The 21,039-nt window shown below is 40.0% G+C and overlaps 1 protein-coding gene and 1 long non-coding RNA gene across 2 annotated transcripts; both read left to right on the forward strand.

Annotated features, from left to right (window-relative positions):
• The first annotated feature begins 455 nt into the window (after positions 1-455).
• Positions 456-9,877, forward strand: LOC144531852 (uncharacterized). Its single transcript, XR_013503260.1, has 2 exons — positions 456-880; positions 8,612-9,877. It is a non-coding gene; the product is annotated as an uncharacterized LOC144531852 (long non-coding RNA).
• A 5,687-nt stretch (positions 9,878-15,564) lies between these two features.
• Positions 15,565-19,568, forward strand: klf4 (Kruppel like factor 4). The gene is made up of 5 exons (XM_078271042.1): positions 15,565-15,850; positions 15,979-16,090; positions 16,719-17,604; positions 18,179-18,349; positions 18,818-19,568. The coding sequence occupies exons 1-5, from the start codon at positions 15,846-15,848 to the stop codon at positions 18,991-18,993; spliced, it is 1,350 nt and encodes a 449-aa protein (XP_078127168.1). The 5' UTR covers positions 15,565-15,845; the 3' UTR covers positions 18,994-19,568.
• The last annotated feature ends 1,471 nt before the right edge of the window (positions 19,569-21,039 follow it).

The raw sequence follows: 21,039 nt of genomic DNA on the forward strand, positions 1-21,039 counted from the left end.
AAAGGCTGCTCCTATCTGTGGGCAGAGGGTGTGTACACCAGATCAGCACGCACATTATCGTCAAGTGAATATTTACTCTCTGGCCTGGTGCCCTGACTTCTCTCTCACAATGGCATGTAACATGCTTTCTCTGCCTCCATGCTCACTGAATGTGTCCCGACACTTTGATCGGTCAAATGTTCACATTCCTGTTGAGTTTAATTCAATTTTCAGAACATAACCGGAGCTAGGTTGTATATTGTCAAATGGACAAGCTGATACAGTGACAGCATTGATAGTTTGTGGAGCCAAGTGTAATAGTATTGCTGGCAGTGTCTACTGTGACATTATCATTTAGGTAACACCCTCATTATGGCTAAATGGGGCTGTAAGAGTGACATAATACTACAGAGACCCTCAGCTCAATGGAAAACCCCCTCAACAATGATCTGTCTTTAACCCACAGTTGTGTTACTATACGTCCCCAACACCTGCTGCTTGCTATTCTGCCGCTTTTTTCACACTTTTCAACTTTATCTTCCCACTTCCATCGGTCTCATTTTCCACATTTCTCTTTTCTCTTCATGCTTTTCTGCTGCCTCTATTCTTTTAATCTTATCTCTGCCTGTATTTTCCCCTTTCTTGTTTGTTTTCTATTTTATTTGTCTTATCATTTCAGTTTCCGGGTCCTTCCTCCTTTCTTACAGTGAAAACAAAGTGCTACACTGTAAGAGAGAAAGAAACTAAACAGCTAAATATTTCCATGGAGATATTCAGATCTCAGCCTGACTGCCACAGTGAGTTGCGCGCTGTTTTTTTAGTATTCATTTACACCAGCCTGGCACAGGGACCTAACAGTACAGCAACAGTGATGTTGAGGATGATGAAGACAATAATAATGGTAAGAGTAATGGAATACTACTTTCAGGTCTGTAGCGGCTGCTTACGCACGCATCAGAATGAGTCACAGGGAGGGGAGGGTCCTCCCTCCCTCTGCAACTTTGTGGTGAGGTATTAAAATAGTGAGGAGAAAAAAAAACTGGTTTGACAGACAGTTGCACAATCTGGATTATTTATTATGGAACGCAGGGTTAATCGTGGTGGATGTGTTGATAAGGGGGAATGCATGCACATTACTGCACTGTATATATAAAGAACAATTAAACAGGCAGGATTTGAGGAGAAAGTTGAAAGAAGAGGGGGGGGAAATAACAATATGGTGTTTGGAAGAGAGGATATTTTAATCTAATCCACCCTCAGGTTTTGCTTTGTTCTTTTACATTAAAGGGGTATTATTTTCATAGTTGTGACGATCATTTCTATCACTTATTTTCACATTGTACCCACCAAAGTAATCACTGAGATCTGGGAACACTTTGACATTTCTACAATGAGTTCAGATGGGGCAAGAAACAGTTGGAGAGATCAGGCAGGTTGTGGACAAGCCATCAGTTAAGCCAAATGATCTAAACCACTTTATTTGGAGGCATAACATACAGCACACTTCAAATGTTGGTAATGTGTCGTAAGTATGGTAGTTATGTTTACAATGGACAATAGTTCAGTTGACTAAACCTAACCCGTATAAGTTGAAAATGTTAACATGCTAACATGCTAAGATTGTTAACAAGGCAAACATTACTGTATATGCTTAACATCAGCATATTGACATTGCTGTTGTGAGTATGTTAGCATGCTGATCTTAGCATTTAGTAGGGGTGCACGATTCAGAAAATGTCACGATTCGATATCGATTTTTAGGCTCAAGATTCGATTCAAAATCGATTTTCGATTAAAAAACGATTCTCGATTTTTTTTTTTTTTTTAAACCGATTCACAGTATGTAAATGTAGTTACTTTTCACATGCGATTGCAGTAGACATACAATTTATTATAATTTTTTTATTAAAAAATAGATTTTTGGAATTCTATGAATCGATTTTGAATCGGTAGAGCTTGAATTGCGATACGAATGTGAATCGATTTTTTTGCACACCCCTAGCATTTAGTCTAAAAACAGCCTCACAGAGGCCTCACAGAGCCGCTAGCATGATTAGGTGAGTACAATCTTAATATTACCCATAGAGTTAGCCAAAGCTGGGAAAATAAGACAAATAGACAATAACAAATGTGTGTGTGTGTGTGGTAATTGTCTTTTAACTCTTTGAATAACCACAAACATTTGCAAAATATCCTCCTAAGTAAACATTATTAGTATTTTGTTTAATGTTCAAAATCCTCTGGGGCCGTCTTTAACCCAGATGGGAAACAGAGGTGAGCTGCTCCAAAAATAGCTTTATGTCTTCCCTGTGGTGGTTCCCAGGTCTGTGACAGAGGAGAGAAACTAACACACTAAACTATAATTTTCTAAGGTATACAATACACTGCGCCTCTATTCATCCATCTCTTTCAGACACACACAAGCACATGTAGAATGTGGAAATGAGGATACTCATAGCTCCTGGGTATGTGTGAGCTCAATAACACAACCGTTTAGTCCTGACGGAACTTCAGTCACAACAGAGACACACACTGTTGATTGTTCTTCTCTTCACCATGGAGTCATGCACTTGTTTGCTCTGCGCAGGAAGGAGCCCCTTACTTATTTAACAAGAAACACAAATACAAGGCCGGCTGAATGAGGGCTTTATTGTTAACACGGGTGTGCTTTAAATAGCTAAATGGCTTTTTCTTGCTGTATGTGAATGTGGTGACACTGGTGCTGAAGCCAAGACAAACAAAAAGTTGTATTTTTCCCTCTGCATTCATAGTGCAGGTGCGCACGTGTGTGTGTGTGCGCATATGCCTACATTGTGTGCATGCCCATGTCTCACTGGCTTTTTGTAAAGTTCCATAATATGTCGACATTTCACCACAGCACAGTATCCTGCATCACATTTTCCCTGTGACAGATGTAGCTAGCTCACGTCTGCCATGTATGTGAGCAGGCATACATACTGTAGCTTGGCATTGTGGGGTAGTGGAATAAGTCCATACACAGTCTCATACAGTCAACAAGCTGGACAGCATCCACTCTGGCTGTAAGGTCTGTAAACCAACGCAGGGCAACAAGGTCACATAGTTAGAAACACAACCGCTGCGTGACTCACACGGGTTCTCTTAAAAGGTCTGGTGGCTTGAGCTATCGTTGGAAAAGCACACAAAGCCATCATGTTATAATAAAGCGAGTTTGATATGTTTTTCAGATAAGTATCCAAATTATTTTGAATCTGTCAACTGATCAAAGCATTCATTGAAAGACAATTGTAGAAGAAGTGATTTCTCCAACGAAACTGGCACCTCCTCAGGTTCCAATTTGGCGTGTTCACACAGGGAAAATGGCAACTTTACAGCACGTTATGCTTTCAACACTGCAGCTTGTGGAGGCAATGACCAGCAAAACATTTTTTACTCTGTCTCATTCTCCATCTCACCATGGACCCTCAACTGACATATTCAACAATGGTGTCTGATTACCTGTCTTTTCGTGAACGTTTTTGGCATCAGTTCCTTATTTAGTGCTTGGATTTGAGGAGATCCACTCTACTCTGCTTAAAGGAGAATTCCGGCCAATTTATACGTTCTACGTATCGCTATAAATATGCGTGTACTTTCGTTTGAAAAAAAACCCGACCTGAATCGGTGCAGGGAACACGGACTAGCTGCAGCTACGTGTACAAGCTCCCACTGAGCTAAAACGGCAGTTGTCGGGCAGGTTTTAGAGTGCCTTTGTGCCTCTTAACAGACACAAAATGCAATTAAAATGTCTGTGCAACATGAACAGGGCCCTTACGTGACAACAAGATGCGTTTTCAACTCAGACATTGTTTTAATTCACCTACCCTGTCTCGAGTCTGCTGGTAGCTAGCTCGCCCTGTTAACTGCTAGCTGTTAGCTGCTAGCTGCCGTCCATGATAAGTGTGTTCAGCCAAAATATCACGCAGCAGTTCCTTGTGTATTTGTACCTCATCCATTTTGTGTGTGATCAATCTGGTGTTGGTGAGTAGGAGGCTTGGCAGTGTGATTGGTGTAGTAGTTCCCTTAGCTCCCTTTTCCTGCTACACCGGGACTTCAGCGCGAGACTACAGATAGCCTTCTCTAATGTTTCCATGTAGTTACATAGTCACTGATATGGTCATAACCACTACAGTGCTCAGTTACCTATTTTTGAGGGGGAATAAACTTAAAGTTTTCGTGGCGAAGGCATGACCTGTCCTCTGGAGGACATAGCCAGAACTGGATTGTTTTCGGGAGCGGGAAGCGACAAAGGCAGGGAGAAATCAGAAGCAAGGATGCCGGCTGGTCGGGCTTGCTAGCATGGCTAAAACTACCACACAAATCGACACTGCCAAGCCTCCTACTCACCAACACCAGATCGATCACACACAAAATGGATGAGGTACAAATACACATGGAACTGCTGCGTGATATTTTGGCTGAACACACTTATCATGGATGGCAGCTAGCAGCTAACAGCTAGCAGCTAACAGGGCGAACTAGCTACCAGCAGAATCGAGACAGGGTTAGGTGAATTAAAACAATGTCTGAGTTGAAAACGCATCTTGTCACGTAAGGGCCCTGTTCATGTTGAACAGACATTTTAATTCCATTTTGTGTCTGTAAACAGGCACAAAGGCACTCTAAAACCTGCTACGACAACTGCCGTTTTGACCAAATACCTCAATATCGCAACGATATTGTAGTGTTGACTATTGGTGCTTTCATAAAATATTTACACAATGAGAATTTTGATGAATAATCATCAGTAATGTGGATATAATGACTAAGTGGGTAAAAGCAAATAATAGAACACTTGCAACAGAAAATTACATCACTTTACTGTAATGCAGCCTTTAAAAACAGGAAAAGACAACACATGCCATATTACGATATTACGATATCCAAAATCTAAGACAATATCTAGTCTCATATCACAATATTGATATAATATCGATATATTGCCCAGCTCTAACCTCAAATCACAATGAGTAAATTGGGCTTGGATGCAAAATTGCATGCAAATTCAAAGGCAGACAGGGAAATAAAAGGGGCTTTAGTCACAGCAAATCAGTTTGTGGTTTAATAATTTATTTGTCCATCTCTAGAGGGAAACTTGTTAATATTGTTAAATATTTGTGATTTTGTTTCTACCAGTACCATGCACATTCATTAGTCTTCCTATGGAAGTAGCTAAAAAAAAACTGATGTGACCATGATCAAGTTGCATCACTAACCCTAAGCCCCTAACCCCACTTTTTCCAATGTTTACAATACATTAAAGAAGAATGAAATTGTTTCTACTTCTTTTCTAGGCCATCTTTACACAATTTACCCAGTTTCCCACCAAAGAATGTAATAAATAAAATCTGTGGGCAAGAAACACACTATTTTGAGTGTTAAAACAGACGTACATGTATTTCCACTGATGGCCAAGCTTTAACTATTACCATGCTTTTGTCATGTTTATGGGTATTTATGTGGAATGTTTTGCCAGGGGAATCCTAATTTAATTTTATAAGAACTTCTCAGTGTTTTTTCTTTTTCTTTTTGCCCCTCTAGCCTATTTGATTACAGTACCATAGCCTACAAGCTGCGTCATGAATGTCATTAACAGTTGGTGAAATTACTTTAATGCCTTTAAAGTGCACTATTGATCGCAGTTGGTATGAAATCAGAAAGCCTCTGATGTCTTTTCAAAAATGCTTGCAAATGAAGAGTGCTTTGCTGATGTGGCACATTTCCCATTTTGGCTCTAACGAAATCCATGTGAACCTACTAATTTAGTTCACTTCTAACAGCCAGTTTTCTTTTCAGACTCTTTAAATCCATGTGTCTAATGAACTGCGTGTAGTAGCTCTCTCCTTCTCAGTCTCTGTGTGTGCACGTGTGTGTCGTGTTTATGCTGTATTGGAACTTTGCTTTGGCTCAAAGGAATAGCTTGACATTTTAGGAAATAAGCTTATTTGCTGATACCACTTTTATGTTTGTACACAATATATGTAGCTGGAGCCAGCAGCCGGTTAGCTTAGCTTAGCATAAAGACTGGAAACAGGGAGAAACGGATAGCCTGGCTCGGTCCAAAGATAATAAACCCGCCTACCAGCACCTCTAAAGCTCACTAATTAGATGTTCTGCTTTCTTTCCTGGCAATTAAATAGTCCGCCACGTAAACAATCCTTGGTTTTTAATTAACAAGATATTACTTTGTTTAATTGTGAACTTAAGAGGTGCTGGTAGATGGATTTGGATTTTGTTTACCTAGAGAGCCAGGCTAGCTGTTCCCCCTGTTTGCAGTCTTTTCCACCCGGTTAGAAGCTAAGCTAAGCTTACCGGCTGCTGGCTCCAGCTACATAAATTATTTAGCATACTAGGATTTAGGGTGGTATCAATCTTCTCATCTAAATCTTGACATGAAAGTGAATACACATATTTCCCAAAATGTCAAACTATTCCTTCAAGGGGATTCATTAGACTATCCCAAAAAGAATATCCAATATAATGTCTATTAAGTTCGACATGCAAAGATAATGCTTTCACCACTTACTTTCCACTGCCAGCTTTAAGTGTCTTTATGGTAAATGGCATGGTATCAGATTCGTACAATGAATATAAATTTGACCAAATAGGTTAGTTTTATGACATTTCATAGTTAAGTATTTCATTGAGCCAAAATAACTGTAAATGTAAGAGAGAGAGAGAGAGAGAGAGAGTTAAAGGGTGGAGAGAGGGGGGCTGTTAGTTCATGAGCTGGTGGCCCATCTGCTTTGAGTTACTGAAACCCCCCTCCTCAATTAGACTCAGCATGATGTCAATAAAACGTCAGACTGGAGAAGCTATCACTTAAATTGGGCCTGTCAAGTATTGTTCTTTCCTCAGCATTCCAGCGGGGGCGATCAGTCTGAAATGATTTGTAGTTTGATTAAGGTTACCACAATGTGCCATTTCTGATTTGATTTGGGCGCTTGGCTTGAAAATGTTGCCATAAAAGTTGTTTGCCTTTTACTGGGGAGATGGATGGATAGATAGATAGATAGATAGATAGATAGATAGATAGATAGATTTTCCTAAATAGTCGATGCAAATGATAGTCAGTATAATTTTCAAGTCACCAACCGTTATTTTTTTCAAAAATAAAAAACTCAAAATACAGAGTTTCAAAACATTTTATAGGTTGTAAAGAAGTGAAATGGTCATTTGCTGAATTTGCAGAATTAGGAGGTCATATTTACCAAAATCAAAAGCTATTTCAATCAAACACATCTTAACAGGGCAAGTTACATGTTAACATAGGAGCCCTTTTTTGATATCACCTTCACAATTCTTGCATCCATTGAACTTGTGAGTTAATGGAGAGTTTCTGCTTGAATTTCTTTGCAGGATGTCAGAATAGCCTCCCAGAGCTGCTGTTTTGATGATCTGCCTCCCACCCTCATAGATCTTTTGCTTGAGGATGCTCCAAAGGTTCTCAATAGGGTTGAGGTCAGGGGAGGATGGGGGCCACACCATGAGTTTCTCTTCTTTTTATGCCTATAACAGCCAATGACACTTTGCCGAATGAGATGGTGCATTGTCATGCATGAAGATGATTTTGCTATGGAAGGCACGGTTCTTCTAGTTCTTCAAGTGGTCAGTCAGAAAGTCTTCATACTTTGCCGAGGTCATTTCCACACCTTCAGGTACCCTAAAGGGGCCTACCAGCTGTCTCCTCATGATTCCAGCCCAAAACATGACTCCGCCACCTCCTTGCTGACGTTGCAGCCTTATTGGGACATGGTGGCCATCCACCAACCATCCACTACTCCATCCATCTGGACCATCCAGGGTTGCACGGCACTCATCACTAAACAAAAAAGAACAGAAAAACAGTAGCTCTGGGAGACTATTCTGACATCCTGCAAAGAAATTCAAGCAGAAACTCTCCATAAACTCACAAGTTCAATGGATGCAAGCTTTAGATTTCAGTAAATATGACCTCCTAATGTTGCAAATTCAACAAAAATGGCCATTTTCAGTTCTTTACAACCTATAAAATGTTTTGAAACTCTGTTGTGCATAATAATTTGGAACAGTGCATTTTGAGTTTTTTATTTTTGAAAAAAATACTGTTTTCATTGGGTGGTTTGTTCAGTGAAATTTGACTTATACCCTAACGGTTGGTGACTTGAATTATACTGACTGTCATTTGCATCGACTATTTAGGAAAATCTGTGTAAAATATAATTTGCATAATAATTTGGAACACGATAGATAGATAGATAGGAAAACTAATGGTATGGAGTGAGAAAAAAGCAAGTTTAAACTTTGAACTGATCTGAATGAATTTTCTCTCCTTTTAGTCCTTCACAACATTCCTTTTATTCAACTATTCCATTGATGTATGTTTTGCCATCTAATTTACAGATTTATGCCTGAATATTAAAGTTCATAACACAGGGAGGTTTGGAGAAACAGTGGAGACATTTATGTTTCTCCTCTCTTATTGCACTGCGAATTTATTAGGAGTTCCCTGGTTTTAGCGATGGGAGTTTCCCAACAAGACTGTCTCCTCTCTCCTACAAACCATGCATCATCCTGCAGCGCCTACGTGCTGATATCCAGAATTATTATTGTCATTTTAACTTTCTGATTGCAGGCATGTTCTCAGAGAGTCAATCCAGGGCCTGAAAAACGGCGATCCATGGAAAAGGTCACACATTCCCAACCACTCCCAGTGGGAAAACAGGAGAGTCCACACCTTCTCAGGAACGCAGAGTCCAGCTACCCTGAAATCTGACAACAATTACCACATGAAGTTTGGCATATTATAATGACATTTTTCTGCAGACCTCCACTCACTGGCGTTTATTATTATGATCATGTGTAGGCTATTTTGTAGTTTTAACGGTAAAAGCTATCCATTTATAGTATTTAGTCTTCAACTAAATCTGTTGGAGAGCTTAAACTTCACATAACAGAGTGCAATGATACGCAGGCTTAAAGCTCTGTAAATCACAAACTACTACACGTACGTACTACACTACACGTCGATATAACTAAACCGCCAAGCCTCTATCAACATTGCTTCTCGAATTCCAGTGTGCCTCTTGAACATAAAGATTTAATCAAGTGTTGTGAAAATGTGACAGCCACGGTTTAACAGCAGCGCAATGAGAGCATAGACGACCTACTAGCTGCCTTTGAATCAATGCCAGAGCGCTCTTAAAGGTTTAAGAATGCTGGTGATTGCTGTAATTGCTGTGCAGCCAGGGTCTGATACAGACTCATACAGAGAAATAAAAAAAACTTTTATACTCATGTTTCTATAGGAACCTATCTTAACATTGTAAAGATGTGTTCTTGGTTTACTGACAGCCTATACACTTAGCTTTTATGGTACAAGCGTGATGGTAACAGTTTGTGTTAAATTAGGTTGTTCTGTAGCTCAAGTTCCTGTAGAATATACTTTTAGAAGCCATAGATAAAGGGGTGGACAAAATAATGGAACCATTTTAAGATAAAGCACTATATTGTTAAAAAGGCTTCAGATTTGGGTCGTATTAAGCTGCTGATTAGCTGAACTGTAAATGTGCTGTTCCCCATTGGTCAGCTTCAGCTTGTGAATGCGATGCTTGTTTTCCGTTGCAGTTCGTCTGTGTTTACCACATGTTATCATGAGTTCTGAAATTCTTCCTATTACAAATTCTTTATTCTGCACCTGCACTTCAGACACAGATGGCTTGGCTTCCTTGGAGCTCAGTTAAGTGTCTCCTATTGCGTCACAACTTTAAAAACTCATATCAAACAGCCAGATCTCTTCTATAGCTAGGTCTGTACAGATACTGCTGACTGGTAGTCAACCTTAGATGACCCATTTACCATGCAGCGTTTGTAAATGTGATTAAAGTACCGCAAGACTTAAGTTCTTTTCCATGTTTACATTATGTTATCTACACCTTGTGTATAGATAGTACACACAGTATCTCTGCCTTATTTATGCAGACGCCTCAGCCATTTGGGCTGTGAGTCATTTTAAATAAAACGGTAAGTATAAAGCATGCACAATCAGGTTGAGGGGTTGAGTAACTTAATGCTCAGCTCATACATTTTAATGAATCCAAGATAACCAGAATTCACAATCTTTTGATTATTTTTCCATTGCTAATCCCTAAACACACAACTTTGAAGTTATTCAAAAATACATTTGTTATTAGTAAGAGTTTTACAAATTATATATTTATATTTCAGTTTGACATCCCATGGATTAAGAAATGTTATTTCCCTCAAGACTTGCCTTTATTTGCACTTTATTTTCATCGTAGGGCTCAAAGAACAGAGTTAACTTAACCCAGTACCCATGGGTGGAAAACCAAACAACAGTGTTAGTGATGTTTTTTTATATTACCGTTTTTACCTTAAAACTGCCACAAATGTATCTTGAGTTGTACAAAACTGCAAAGAATACACAATAATAAACAACCAATAACAAATTGTGACATTTAAGTTTAAAAGGAGCTAGTGTAGAGTTCGTATTCATACCACATGTTGACCAACGTGTATTTATTAGACAAACATCCAATGGTTTTATGTGTATTTAAACTAAATTAAGGCTGACATATTCTACTTGCTCTTCTATTTAACTGATGTGTCCACTATGGATGTAGTGAAGCAATATAAATCAGTCAAACATTACAGTCTATGACATGACTACTCATTTAGCTGGTAGTGAGGTTAGTGCAGATTGAGACGTGAACTAGTCCAAGTTCTCTGTATGTCAACAAGGTGAGCTCATGGGAAGTCCCTGATTCTCCCATGTCAGACAGACAGAGAAACACATTTTCTTCAGCTCTGGCAGCCCAAGTCCCAGGCCTTTACTTTTTAGAGGCTTCTAATCCTGGCAGGTCCATGGTCTGACGTCACAGCCCCCCCCCCCCCTCCACACCCTCTGTCTGCCGACGTGCCGTACCCACACTCTCATTTCCTCCGCAGCTCACGAACACCAATCTCTGCTCTGGTCCTTTTGGCTTCTGACGTCTGAGGATCTGATTTAAACGGACTGCCTCATCTGGCCAGCTGAGGGGGTTAAGCTTTGGAGAAAGGCGGTGCTGAGTGAATATGTGGGCTGGTGTGGGTATGAGGCAGCCAACCAAGCTCTCTCTACTCCCCTCAATCGCTCTTCCCCACTTCCCCGGTCTCTTAGAGCTGCATCACATGACCAGGAAGTGTGGCTCCCCTCCATTTCCCCTCCTGACAGAAAGGAAATATTGTTAACAGAGGGGGCCGGCGCTGGGCTCTGTTACGTCGCTGGTTAAAAATAACTGGCATATTTAAGGTTGCCGAGGAATCCCAGGGCAGGCAAAGGCTGGACAGCCTGCCGCCCGGCAGGAGCTCTCTCCTCGCTCCCAGTCTGTTTCTCGCCAACTTCTCTCTCTCTCTCTCTCTCTCTCTCTCTCTCTCTCTCTCTCTCTCTCTCTCTGCTTCCTCTTCTAAACCCATTTTAGGCCCTGCAACATCACCACCCCATACCTCAACCACATTACCCTACACCTGTGGAAGCCCACCACTAAATTATATGACGTGATGAATGCCCAGGGTTGGTTGGTTGCATCCCAGCCTGACCCCAGCTCTGTCCAGCTATAGAGGCTTGGCTGGGATTGTCCAAACAAACAGCCCCTACCGACTCAGATCTCATCCATATGCATACCATCACACAGCTGAACTGTCAACCTGTCTGTTAGCATATTTTACCTTTGTATTTTGTCATAAAAATGACCAGAGCTAATTTATTTCACGGTGATGATTTATATACAAAGCTCTGCTTGCTGGTGGATGTCTGGACCACAGTAACAAGTGTGGTGAACTCTTTGGCCTGGATCCATCAGGTGTTTTTAGATCACAGAGCGTTTTAGATTATTATAAATGAAAATGTCAAGCAGTCCTGGTCAGTGTAATGACTGAATGTTTTAATCAACCCACATCATTTGTATTGTGAATGTTGTACATATACTGAATGTTTCTAACTTTTAGTTATAGCTTTACACTACAGCAGTTACAAAACATGATACAGTATGAAACTCATGTAATAGAGAGCATGTAGTAGTTTGTAGGGCTGAAACATTTATGAATCTGCAACTATTTTGATATTCATAAGTCATTTTTCAAGCAAAAATGCCAAGCACTCATGGCTTTCCAGTTTCTAAAATGTGATGATTTTCAGATTTTCACTGTTTTATATCACAGTTTTGATTGCATATCTTTTTGGTTTTGGATTGTTGGTCGGACCAAACAAGCACTTCGAAGTTGTCGCCATGAGCTCTGGGGAATGGTGATGGACATTTAACTAAATGATTAATTGATAATAAACAATAATAATTAATTGCAGCCCTAAAAGTTTGTGTTGATTTAAGAACCTGATCAACAGCATGTTATTCATTATGAATTTGAACATATCTTAATATTAGTGTATGAACTTTGAACAGATGTTGGTGTTAATTATAAATGCAAAATGAGGAGTTAGATAATGGACATAAGGGGAAATTACATGTTTAATTGCAAACAGCCGTCTTTAAATTCTTTCTTAAATTCTTTAATATATATATATATATATATATATAATTACGTTAGAGCTAATGTGAGGTGGAGTGGATGGAAGTGCAGCACGGATTATCCAAAAAAGCTTGACTCAGCTTTCATGAATTAAGGAAAGAATGAAAGCTATGTTTTAATTACTGAACAGCATCTGGAAGAGAGCACTGAAAACCTCAATATCTGGAGTTATGATCCGCTGGTACTCATATTCACTTGGGTGCTATCCAGGAGGGGGAACTTTACTGAGAGACACCAGTGGAAACCGTGTCAGTCACATGCACACCAAAATACTCAAGAGTTGTGCTGAGTTATTTGACTACTTACACTCTATTTACATAATATCAATGTTGACAACTGTGGGATTGGATTATCAACTGTGTTTGATCTCGATTTGAATATTACTATAACCACAAATTGTACGAAAATGTGACCTCTAAAGTATCAAGTTCGTACTCAACAGTTACCCAACAACATTACCTAAATTTGTCCACATCTGATTCTTGCAGTCATGTCACCAATGGCGTTAGCATAATGTCAATATCTGGAACTGTGTAACACTTGAAACTATTTAGTGTGGGCAAGGTATTCTCAGCACTGCATCCAGTTGATACTGTAAATGTTGCATTAACATATTCCACACAAGGGTTTGGTGTGAGTTACTAAAATAACCATGACTTCATTGTGTCAGGAAAAGCACACAATGGTGTCATCGTCTCTTCCTTTATCTCTTTTCTCTATTCCTCATCTCTGTCATTATTGCAATGCAAAGCACCTCAGTTGTCAAAGTCAAGCCTTTGTTTTCAGGATCGTTTTCAAAACCATTATCTCCCACCATAAAGAATATGGCTATAATGACACAGCTGCCATTGTGTTCCTACCTGATCTTCAAAAACAAGACATGTAGTTCAAACATTGTAGGTTTAAAGCCATCACTTCTAACCACGCAATTGGAGATAAAGGGCAGTACACATATTACTGTTTGGATACTCGTTAGATTAAGTGTTACTGTTAATATATCAAACAGTTAATAATGAGTTGCCCAACAGGATACACTTTTCATTTACAAAGTTCCATTGTAGTCACTTTTTTTTTTTCCACCAGCTTTGGTTTGCCCTTCTAAAGAAACATGCATTCATGCAATTAAAATGTTTGAATGAAGACACAACATACGCTGACAGTAACTGTGTCCTGTTGAAGTGACGGCATGTTTGTTGACATGCCTAACAGACAAGATCCTGATGCAGCAGGATCAGTGGCGAGCGCTTTGTTTGCTCTTGCATTGAACTCTTGAGTCAATGTGTCTAATTATGTTGAAGAGAGAGGTTTGTGTTAGCTTGCTAGCTCTGAGCAAACACTGCCTGAACCCAATTCAAACTCAACACTGAACAGTTCTCAGCATTATAATGTTCCCATGTACGGTAAGTATTTTTCCCATACAGAGTTTTCATAACTATACTGTAGTGTTAAATTAAGTATTTATTATGGGGCTTTTGATAATGGGCAAGAGTGCAATTTGCAGGGTCGCTTGCTATAATATTGTTGTCCCCAACATCTGTTTTAAGAAACATTACACTAAAATGTAGAAACACAGGAGCTCAAGGCCTATCTATACATCCTATAAATGTCTGACATTTGTTTCAAGAAAACAATGTGTTAAAGACTAATTATCTTTGAGAATTTTGGCTATGCATAATTGATATGTCTGCTATGTATATGTGCATATACAGTTTGTATACAGTACATCTACCTGTAGACATATATGCTACTTGTGCTGCCTGCTAAATGATATCCCTAATATTTGCAAGCAATAGTGGAAGAAGTATTCAGATCCTTTACTTAAGTACAAGTACTAATACCACACTGTAATACTCCTGCATTGAAAATGTTACTTAAGTAAAAGTAAGTATCATCAGGAAATGTCCGCAAAGTATTAAAAGTAAAGGTACTCAATGCAGAAAAATCCTCACATTTTAGAAACTGGAAACAATCAAAACTGTTCTGTCAATTACCTAATTGTTTAATCAGCTAATTATTTCAGCTCTAGGACTACTTGTAGGCTATATATAGCTTACAAGTAGGCTATATGTATCTATATATATCTATATTGTTGGGTAGTTTAATTTATAATAAAAAAAAAAATTAAACTGTTAAATAAACTACTAAACTGTTTAGAATGCAAAAAAAAATTGTAAAGTAACTAAAGCTGTCAGATTAATGTGGTGGAGAAAAAGTACAATATTTCCATCCGAAATGGAGTGGAGTAGAAGTAGAAAGTGCCATGAAAAGAAAAGACTCAAGTTCAGTACAATAGCTCAAATATGTATATAAGTGCAGTACTTGAGGAGGTGTACTTAGTTACATTCCACCACTGTTTTCAGGTGCGTGCATGAATTGCATGGGGATTGACTTCTATTGCAATCCAGTGATGCAATGTAAACCCAACCTGTGCCCACAATAGGCCTACTTTGCATAATTACCTATAAGCTCTGGTAAAATCATTGCACTCATTTAGAATATCACTTGTGGACAAACAAGTGGAGCAAAGACAGATGAATAACGAAATGTTATTGTTTAGGATGAGTTTAATTTTAAAATTGTTTTAAAACAGCTAATGCAATAGACTACCCTTTTGGCCATCCATGTGGATGCCAATGCCTGCAGGCGACCCTCCCGGCACGATTAAATAATACTCGCTGTTATTCCCATATCAGCCGGTCTGAAAAGATGCGCTTCTTCACCCACATTTCTCAGGGATCACAGCAGAAAAGATAGGTGCCGTTGCTATGAATACAAACAAACCTCTCTCTCTCTCTCTCTCTCTCTCTCTCTCTCTCTCTCTCTCTCTCTCTCTCTCTCTCTCTCTCTCTCTCTCTCTCTCTCTCTCTCTCTCTCTCTCTCTCTCTCTCTCTCTCTCACCGCTCGTCCCAGCCTTCCCCATGTGCTCCCTCCCTCGCGCTAATGTTTTTCCGTGCTTGTTGCTTAGCAACGAAGGCGTGTCCAGCTCTAGTGATTTAAGGATACCTCTCACGCGGTTTTCTCAGTTCAGGCTGCCGGTACCTACATGGCTACAGGCGCAAGGGGTTCCCCCGTACGTTGCCTCTCTGTCTTCCCGTTCAAAATTGCTTTAACGTTAAAAATTAAAACCTGCCTGGCTGCTTCTACCCGGCGCGCCCATCAGTGGCAGCATGTACTGGAATATAGTATAGCGCGCGACGCGGAGCAGAAACTTTCCCCGGGATACTGAATCCAGTGCAGTCACACCGAAGAGCAGCCGAAAGGACTCCGCAAACCGATTCTCATAAATGAGGTGTGGACCTTGAGCAACTTTTGATAACATGTTGTCTGATGCACATCTACTTGTGGACTATAACAGACTGCGCTCGCTGTTCCAGGATCACTCCACAAGGATTTACCATATTATCTGTTCAATTTCAGGCAACCTCCAAATGACGTCGAGATGGCTTTAGGTGGGACGCTTCTGCCATCCATATCCACGTTCGCCAGCGGACCCACTGTCAAGAGTAAATCCATAGGAAGTGCCAATTTAGTAAGTAATGTTAGTACGTGGCCACTTCTTATTACTACATAGGGAAGCCAAATAGCCATAGGCATCAACGAATCTGTTAGGGAAAATATGCAGCTTATTTACATTGTAGTTGTTTTGTGTCTCTCCCATGTTATTATGGACACAGTCAGGGCTTGACACCATGCTCTACTGGGGCATGCACCAGTTTACATAGGCTACTAGCGAGCGCCATGGGATACTGCACCCCTCCTAAGAAAACATCCTGATGCCCACTATGATTATTATTATATTTATTAAGAATGGGTTGTTTACATATTGATTGCAAGAATCCTCTGATGGTTGTCTGAGCTTAAGTGTTACTTACCCATGCCACCACTAGTGCTTTCCAGTGCAATTTCTTTGTGAGTGAGAATAATCTGTATTCTAGGAAGTGCTCTGTGCCAAGGACACTTGCTGCACCAGACTGAGCTCCGTAGCTGAGCTGTCAAAATAATCACTCCATTACTGATCCTGTTTTTTTTTCTCCTTGAAGCATTGACTTATACTTGTATCTGATGTCCTTATATATTCAAAACAAGCACTCGTTTTTTAAGTAGGATAAGCAGCTTATACAAGTAAAGCTATTAATGCCTCTGTAACTTTCCTCTAGAGATGGAAGGAGGAGTTGTCCCATCTTAAGAAACCCAGTGTGCCAACCGGAAGCAGCTGCTCTGACCCAGACCATCCCACTGCAACAAGCACAACAAGCCCCAGCATGTCCAAGAAAGACACAGAGCCTGACCTGGACTTGGACTACGACTTCATTCTGTCTAATTCCATTCTGCAGCAGCAGCTGCAGCAGCAGCAGCAGCAGCAGCAGCAGCAGCAGGAGGAGGCCATGGCATGCATCTCTGGCCAGACCCTGTCTCCTTCCCCCAGCTCCTTCTCCTCATCTTACCCTCTCCCCTCCCCTCAGGGCACTGCCAGTGAGCTCCTCTATACCATCCCAGATATCAGTGACGTCTCGCCCTCTGGAGGCTTTGTGGCAGAGCTCATGAGACCTGAGTTGGACCCGGCATACCTCCACCCCACCAGCCTCCACGGCAAGTTTGTGGTAAAGACAACAATGGACATGGGAGAATACAGCCTAGGCGTGAACGTAAGCAAGGCTTGCGTTACTGCTGTGTCAGACCCAACTCCTTCACGTGCCTCACCGTCCTTTGCATGCCACAGGATAAAGCAGGAGAACCCCAGTAACTGCACCATCTCGCAGCCCATGGACCTACACCTGGCTGGGGTAAACTCCCAGGGCCGAGGGAGCCAGCAGCAGCGCCCATGCCAGTTAGAGCTACATGGCTTCCCTGTTGGAGGGAGATCCATGACAGGCGGCAGGTTATCCTCATCCTCTTCCCTCTCCCCAGACCATCCTCTGAGCCGGGAGCACCAGGTTCTGGGACACCCCCATTCTCAGATCCCTCTAGCTACCCAGGGATACCACCATAGCTCCCCGCAGGGCTACACTTCCTACCCTCAGCCATCCTCTCTGCAGTACCAAGGTTAGAGCACATTTCTTTTTCTCATTATTCTCTTGTAATCTCTTGTGGCTATTGAGTGCAGTAACTTAAATGTGGGAAAAACTCAAAACAGACTAACACAACGGATTATACAACATGATTATAAAGTCCATAGAGTCTGTTTAAATGCATAGTATACAACCTGTAGGGCTTTAATTATACCCCCAAAACAGCAGTTCAAAAGTATTGAAAACTGCATCCAATGGTCTTTAAACCAGCCAAAAGACTATATGACATTACCAGATGTTTAACAAAATATACCGTTATTTGGTTGTTTTCATAGTATTAGTGTTAATTGTCCATTGTTGTGCCCCTTTGCATTAACTTTTACAATATAGTAATTTGAAGTTGTTTACAACATTTGGTGTTTGTTCCAAAGCCTTTTACATTTTTGAAGAAGGCTGATGCTATCTTTTGCATCTTGAAATTGATGAAAAAATTCTACTTCACTAATTTTAATTCACTATCAACTTCTACTGTATATAGAGTGTGCTCTCTTTTATTTTCTCTAAACATTTGGCACCATGATGATGACCATGATCTTTTGACCCCACAGAGCCCCTCATGATCTCCAGTGGGGACTGCTTGCCGGAGGAACCAAAGCCTAAACGTGGTAGGCGCTCCTGGCCCAGGAAGAGAGTTGCCACACACACGTGTGACTATGTTGGCTGTGGGAAAACGTACACGAAGAGCTCCCACCTCAAAGCACATCACCGCACGCACACAGGTATGCAACTGTATGTTAGATTTTCTTTCCAGTGGTTTTTTTTCCAGTGGTTTTTTTGTCAGCCATTTATATCTGGTTTGAATTAAATGATGTCACATACAGGTAGCTTTCTGGATTCTCATCAAGAAATTTTTTTTGTTTAACTGTTTAATGCAGTTGTTTCATACTATTTTCATTGTTCAGAGCTAATTATTATCCACAACAAGCACGTCACAGTGAATTATTGAGTCATGAATGGGGGTTAGGTGGGTGGGGGATGGGGAAGGTAACTTGTTTGGCAGGTGCAGTAAAACCGGTTGATACTGATCCCTGCTCAAATACAAACCCCGGGCTGATTAGCTTGGCCTTTATACACCAGCTGTAGGACAGGACGGACCTCTTTTCTCCTCAAGGTGGAGAAGGTTGGGCCAGTTTAACCTCGGGGCCAGCACTAACTGCTCCATATGTGTATTGTTTTACCATCAAAAGGGGAGAAGCCTTACCACTGCGACTGGGAGGGCTGCGGTTGGAAGTTTGCACGTTCGGACGAGCTCACACGCCACTACAGGAAACACACCGGCCACCGGCCATTTCAGTGTCAGAAATGTGACCGGGCCTTCTCGAGGTCAGACCACCTTGCTCTCCACATGAAGAGACACTTATGAGACTTGGCGATGGATGAAGGCTCCAGGGGGAAAAAAACGAAAACGTGTGTTAACAAGAACCCTGAACAAACTTGTGACCTACACTTTTTAGAACCATAATTTGCCTTCAACCCGTTGTCAAGCAACAAGACAAGCTGTGGTGTTCACGGCAAAAACAGCATTACTCCCTCAAGAGCCTAGAATTTCTCTCAATCCAGTCTTCGCACACTGTGCAGGTGACTTGGAAAAGACCTCTCAGTCAGGGTTGTAAACTTTTATGAAAGGGACCAAACTGGAATTTGTCTTATTTAACCGACAAAACTTGGAGGACCAGGTGCCAACAACTTTTAACTGGAAATGTATTTTTGTCAGGGAAACCAGGAGCAACAAACATCTCCAGAGGCCTTACACCAGCAACATGCCAATATAGGCTCGGTTATCATCTACACACTGTTCAAAATACTGTATTAATAAATACATCTATATTTATATACACATTTCACCTGCAATTCCATTAATTTCAGGTACAATTTTAACTTATACAAAATGGTGCTGAGTGACTCTGAAGGTTTTTTTCTGATTTAAAAAAAAGAAAAGGTACCAAAGATTAAGGAAAATATACAAAAGGGTGAAACTATGAAAAAAGTGCCATATGGTTGTTTGTGTGTTTCTTGGAAACCTTTCTTCCACAATCTGACTTAAATCAGGTGAACACTTCACTTCTAAATGGTGATGGCAATCTTCAATGCACTGCAGTTGCAAAGTGCAATAATTTATGAGACATTCGTATTTTTGTACTGAATGAGTAACTCTGAACAAAGATTTTTTTGTTTATAGCCAAAATATGTAATATAATCTTAAATTTTGTACATTTGTAAATAAAAATGCTTTGTTATTGTTTTGTATTTTACACCATAATAAAATAAAACTGTATTTGAAATAAGGAAACAACAATGACCTTTGTACTCTTTTACCCTTTCTACATCATTACCCTATTGAAAACAAAACAAGAAAACATTATAGATTTCCCTGGCAGTGTAATGGAGAAGCACATTTAAAAGGCAGCAAAATCTCACAGTCAGCTCACACACAATATCCCCCCCGATTATCGCCGCAGGCAAACTAAAACAATGTTGCCGTTTAAAAAGATTTCCAAAAAAACACACTGCTACAATGTCCTGTTTCCATGGGGTTCTCTTTCCACCTGTCAGTGGGAAGAATGGGGAGGATAACCGAGTTACTGGCTGACATTCAAGGGTGACACCAAATCTGACTGCCTCTCTGTGCCGGAGCTGAAGCTCTCGGGTGCACCATATGAATAAAAAAAACAAAAACAAAAAAAAACACAAAGGTGCTATAGTGAGATAGTTCCTTAAGATGTTTCTGCTATATGATTATGCATCATGTATGTAATGTATCCAGCTACATACATTTTTATTTCTTCAAATAATCATGAATGAATGAAATTATATTCCTGAAACCTTGCTATATGCTTAGTATCCACTCAACAACTGAGTTACTTACACAACACTGAAAGGAACCCCATATAAAGTTTATGTTAACGCAAAATGTAATGTAAAAGAAAGGAAAGGAAACTGTGGGAAATGTTTTCCCCACAGAATTCTTTACAGTAAATATGTCATGATTGCAGTTCATTAAACATATAGTAAATCATTTTGTAAAAATATGATAGCACTTTTGATAAGTAATACTTTAGAAGTTTCATAATTGATTAAAAACTTCATGTGCTTAATTTCCAAATGCTAGTTATGTATTTATTTAGATAATTTCCTTTTTTTTGCCCATACCATTCTACTGTAGAATGTTACACCCCCACAAAACATGTCTTGAAATGTATAAATAGTACAAATAATCGAATAAAACAAGGAATTAAATTTAATATAAATTAAATTAAAAATAATTAGTGACACATCTTTTTAAAAACATAAGAGCCTATGTTTAATGTGTAACATTTGTATTTATAAAAAGGCCACAAGGTCTTAAAATATGTATTTCAAGTGTGTTTAAAGTCACCGGGTACACAAGGGAAAACTATTGCACTAATGT

This window comes from Sander vitreus, chromosome 16, assembly GCF_031162955.1.
Source record: "Sander vitreus isolate 19-12246 chromosome 16, sanVit1, whole genome shotgun sequence".
Lineage (NCBI taxonomy): Eukaryota > Metazoa > Chordata > Actinopteri > Perciformes > Percidae > Sander > Sander vitreus.

Bases quoted from the DNA above. Each gene is read 5' to 3' on its own strand.
- klf4 (XM_078271042.1), top strand. The intron at 17,605-18,178 runs GTTAGAGCACAT...TTGACCCCACAG, and splicing joins ATCCTCTCTGCAGTACCAAG to AGCCCCTCATGATCTCCAGT. The intron at 18,350-18,817 runs GTATGCAACTGT...TACCATCAAAAG, and splicing joins ACATCACCGCACGCACACAG to GGGAGAAGCCTTACCACTGC.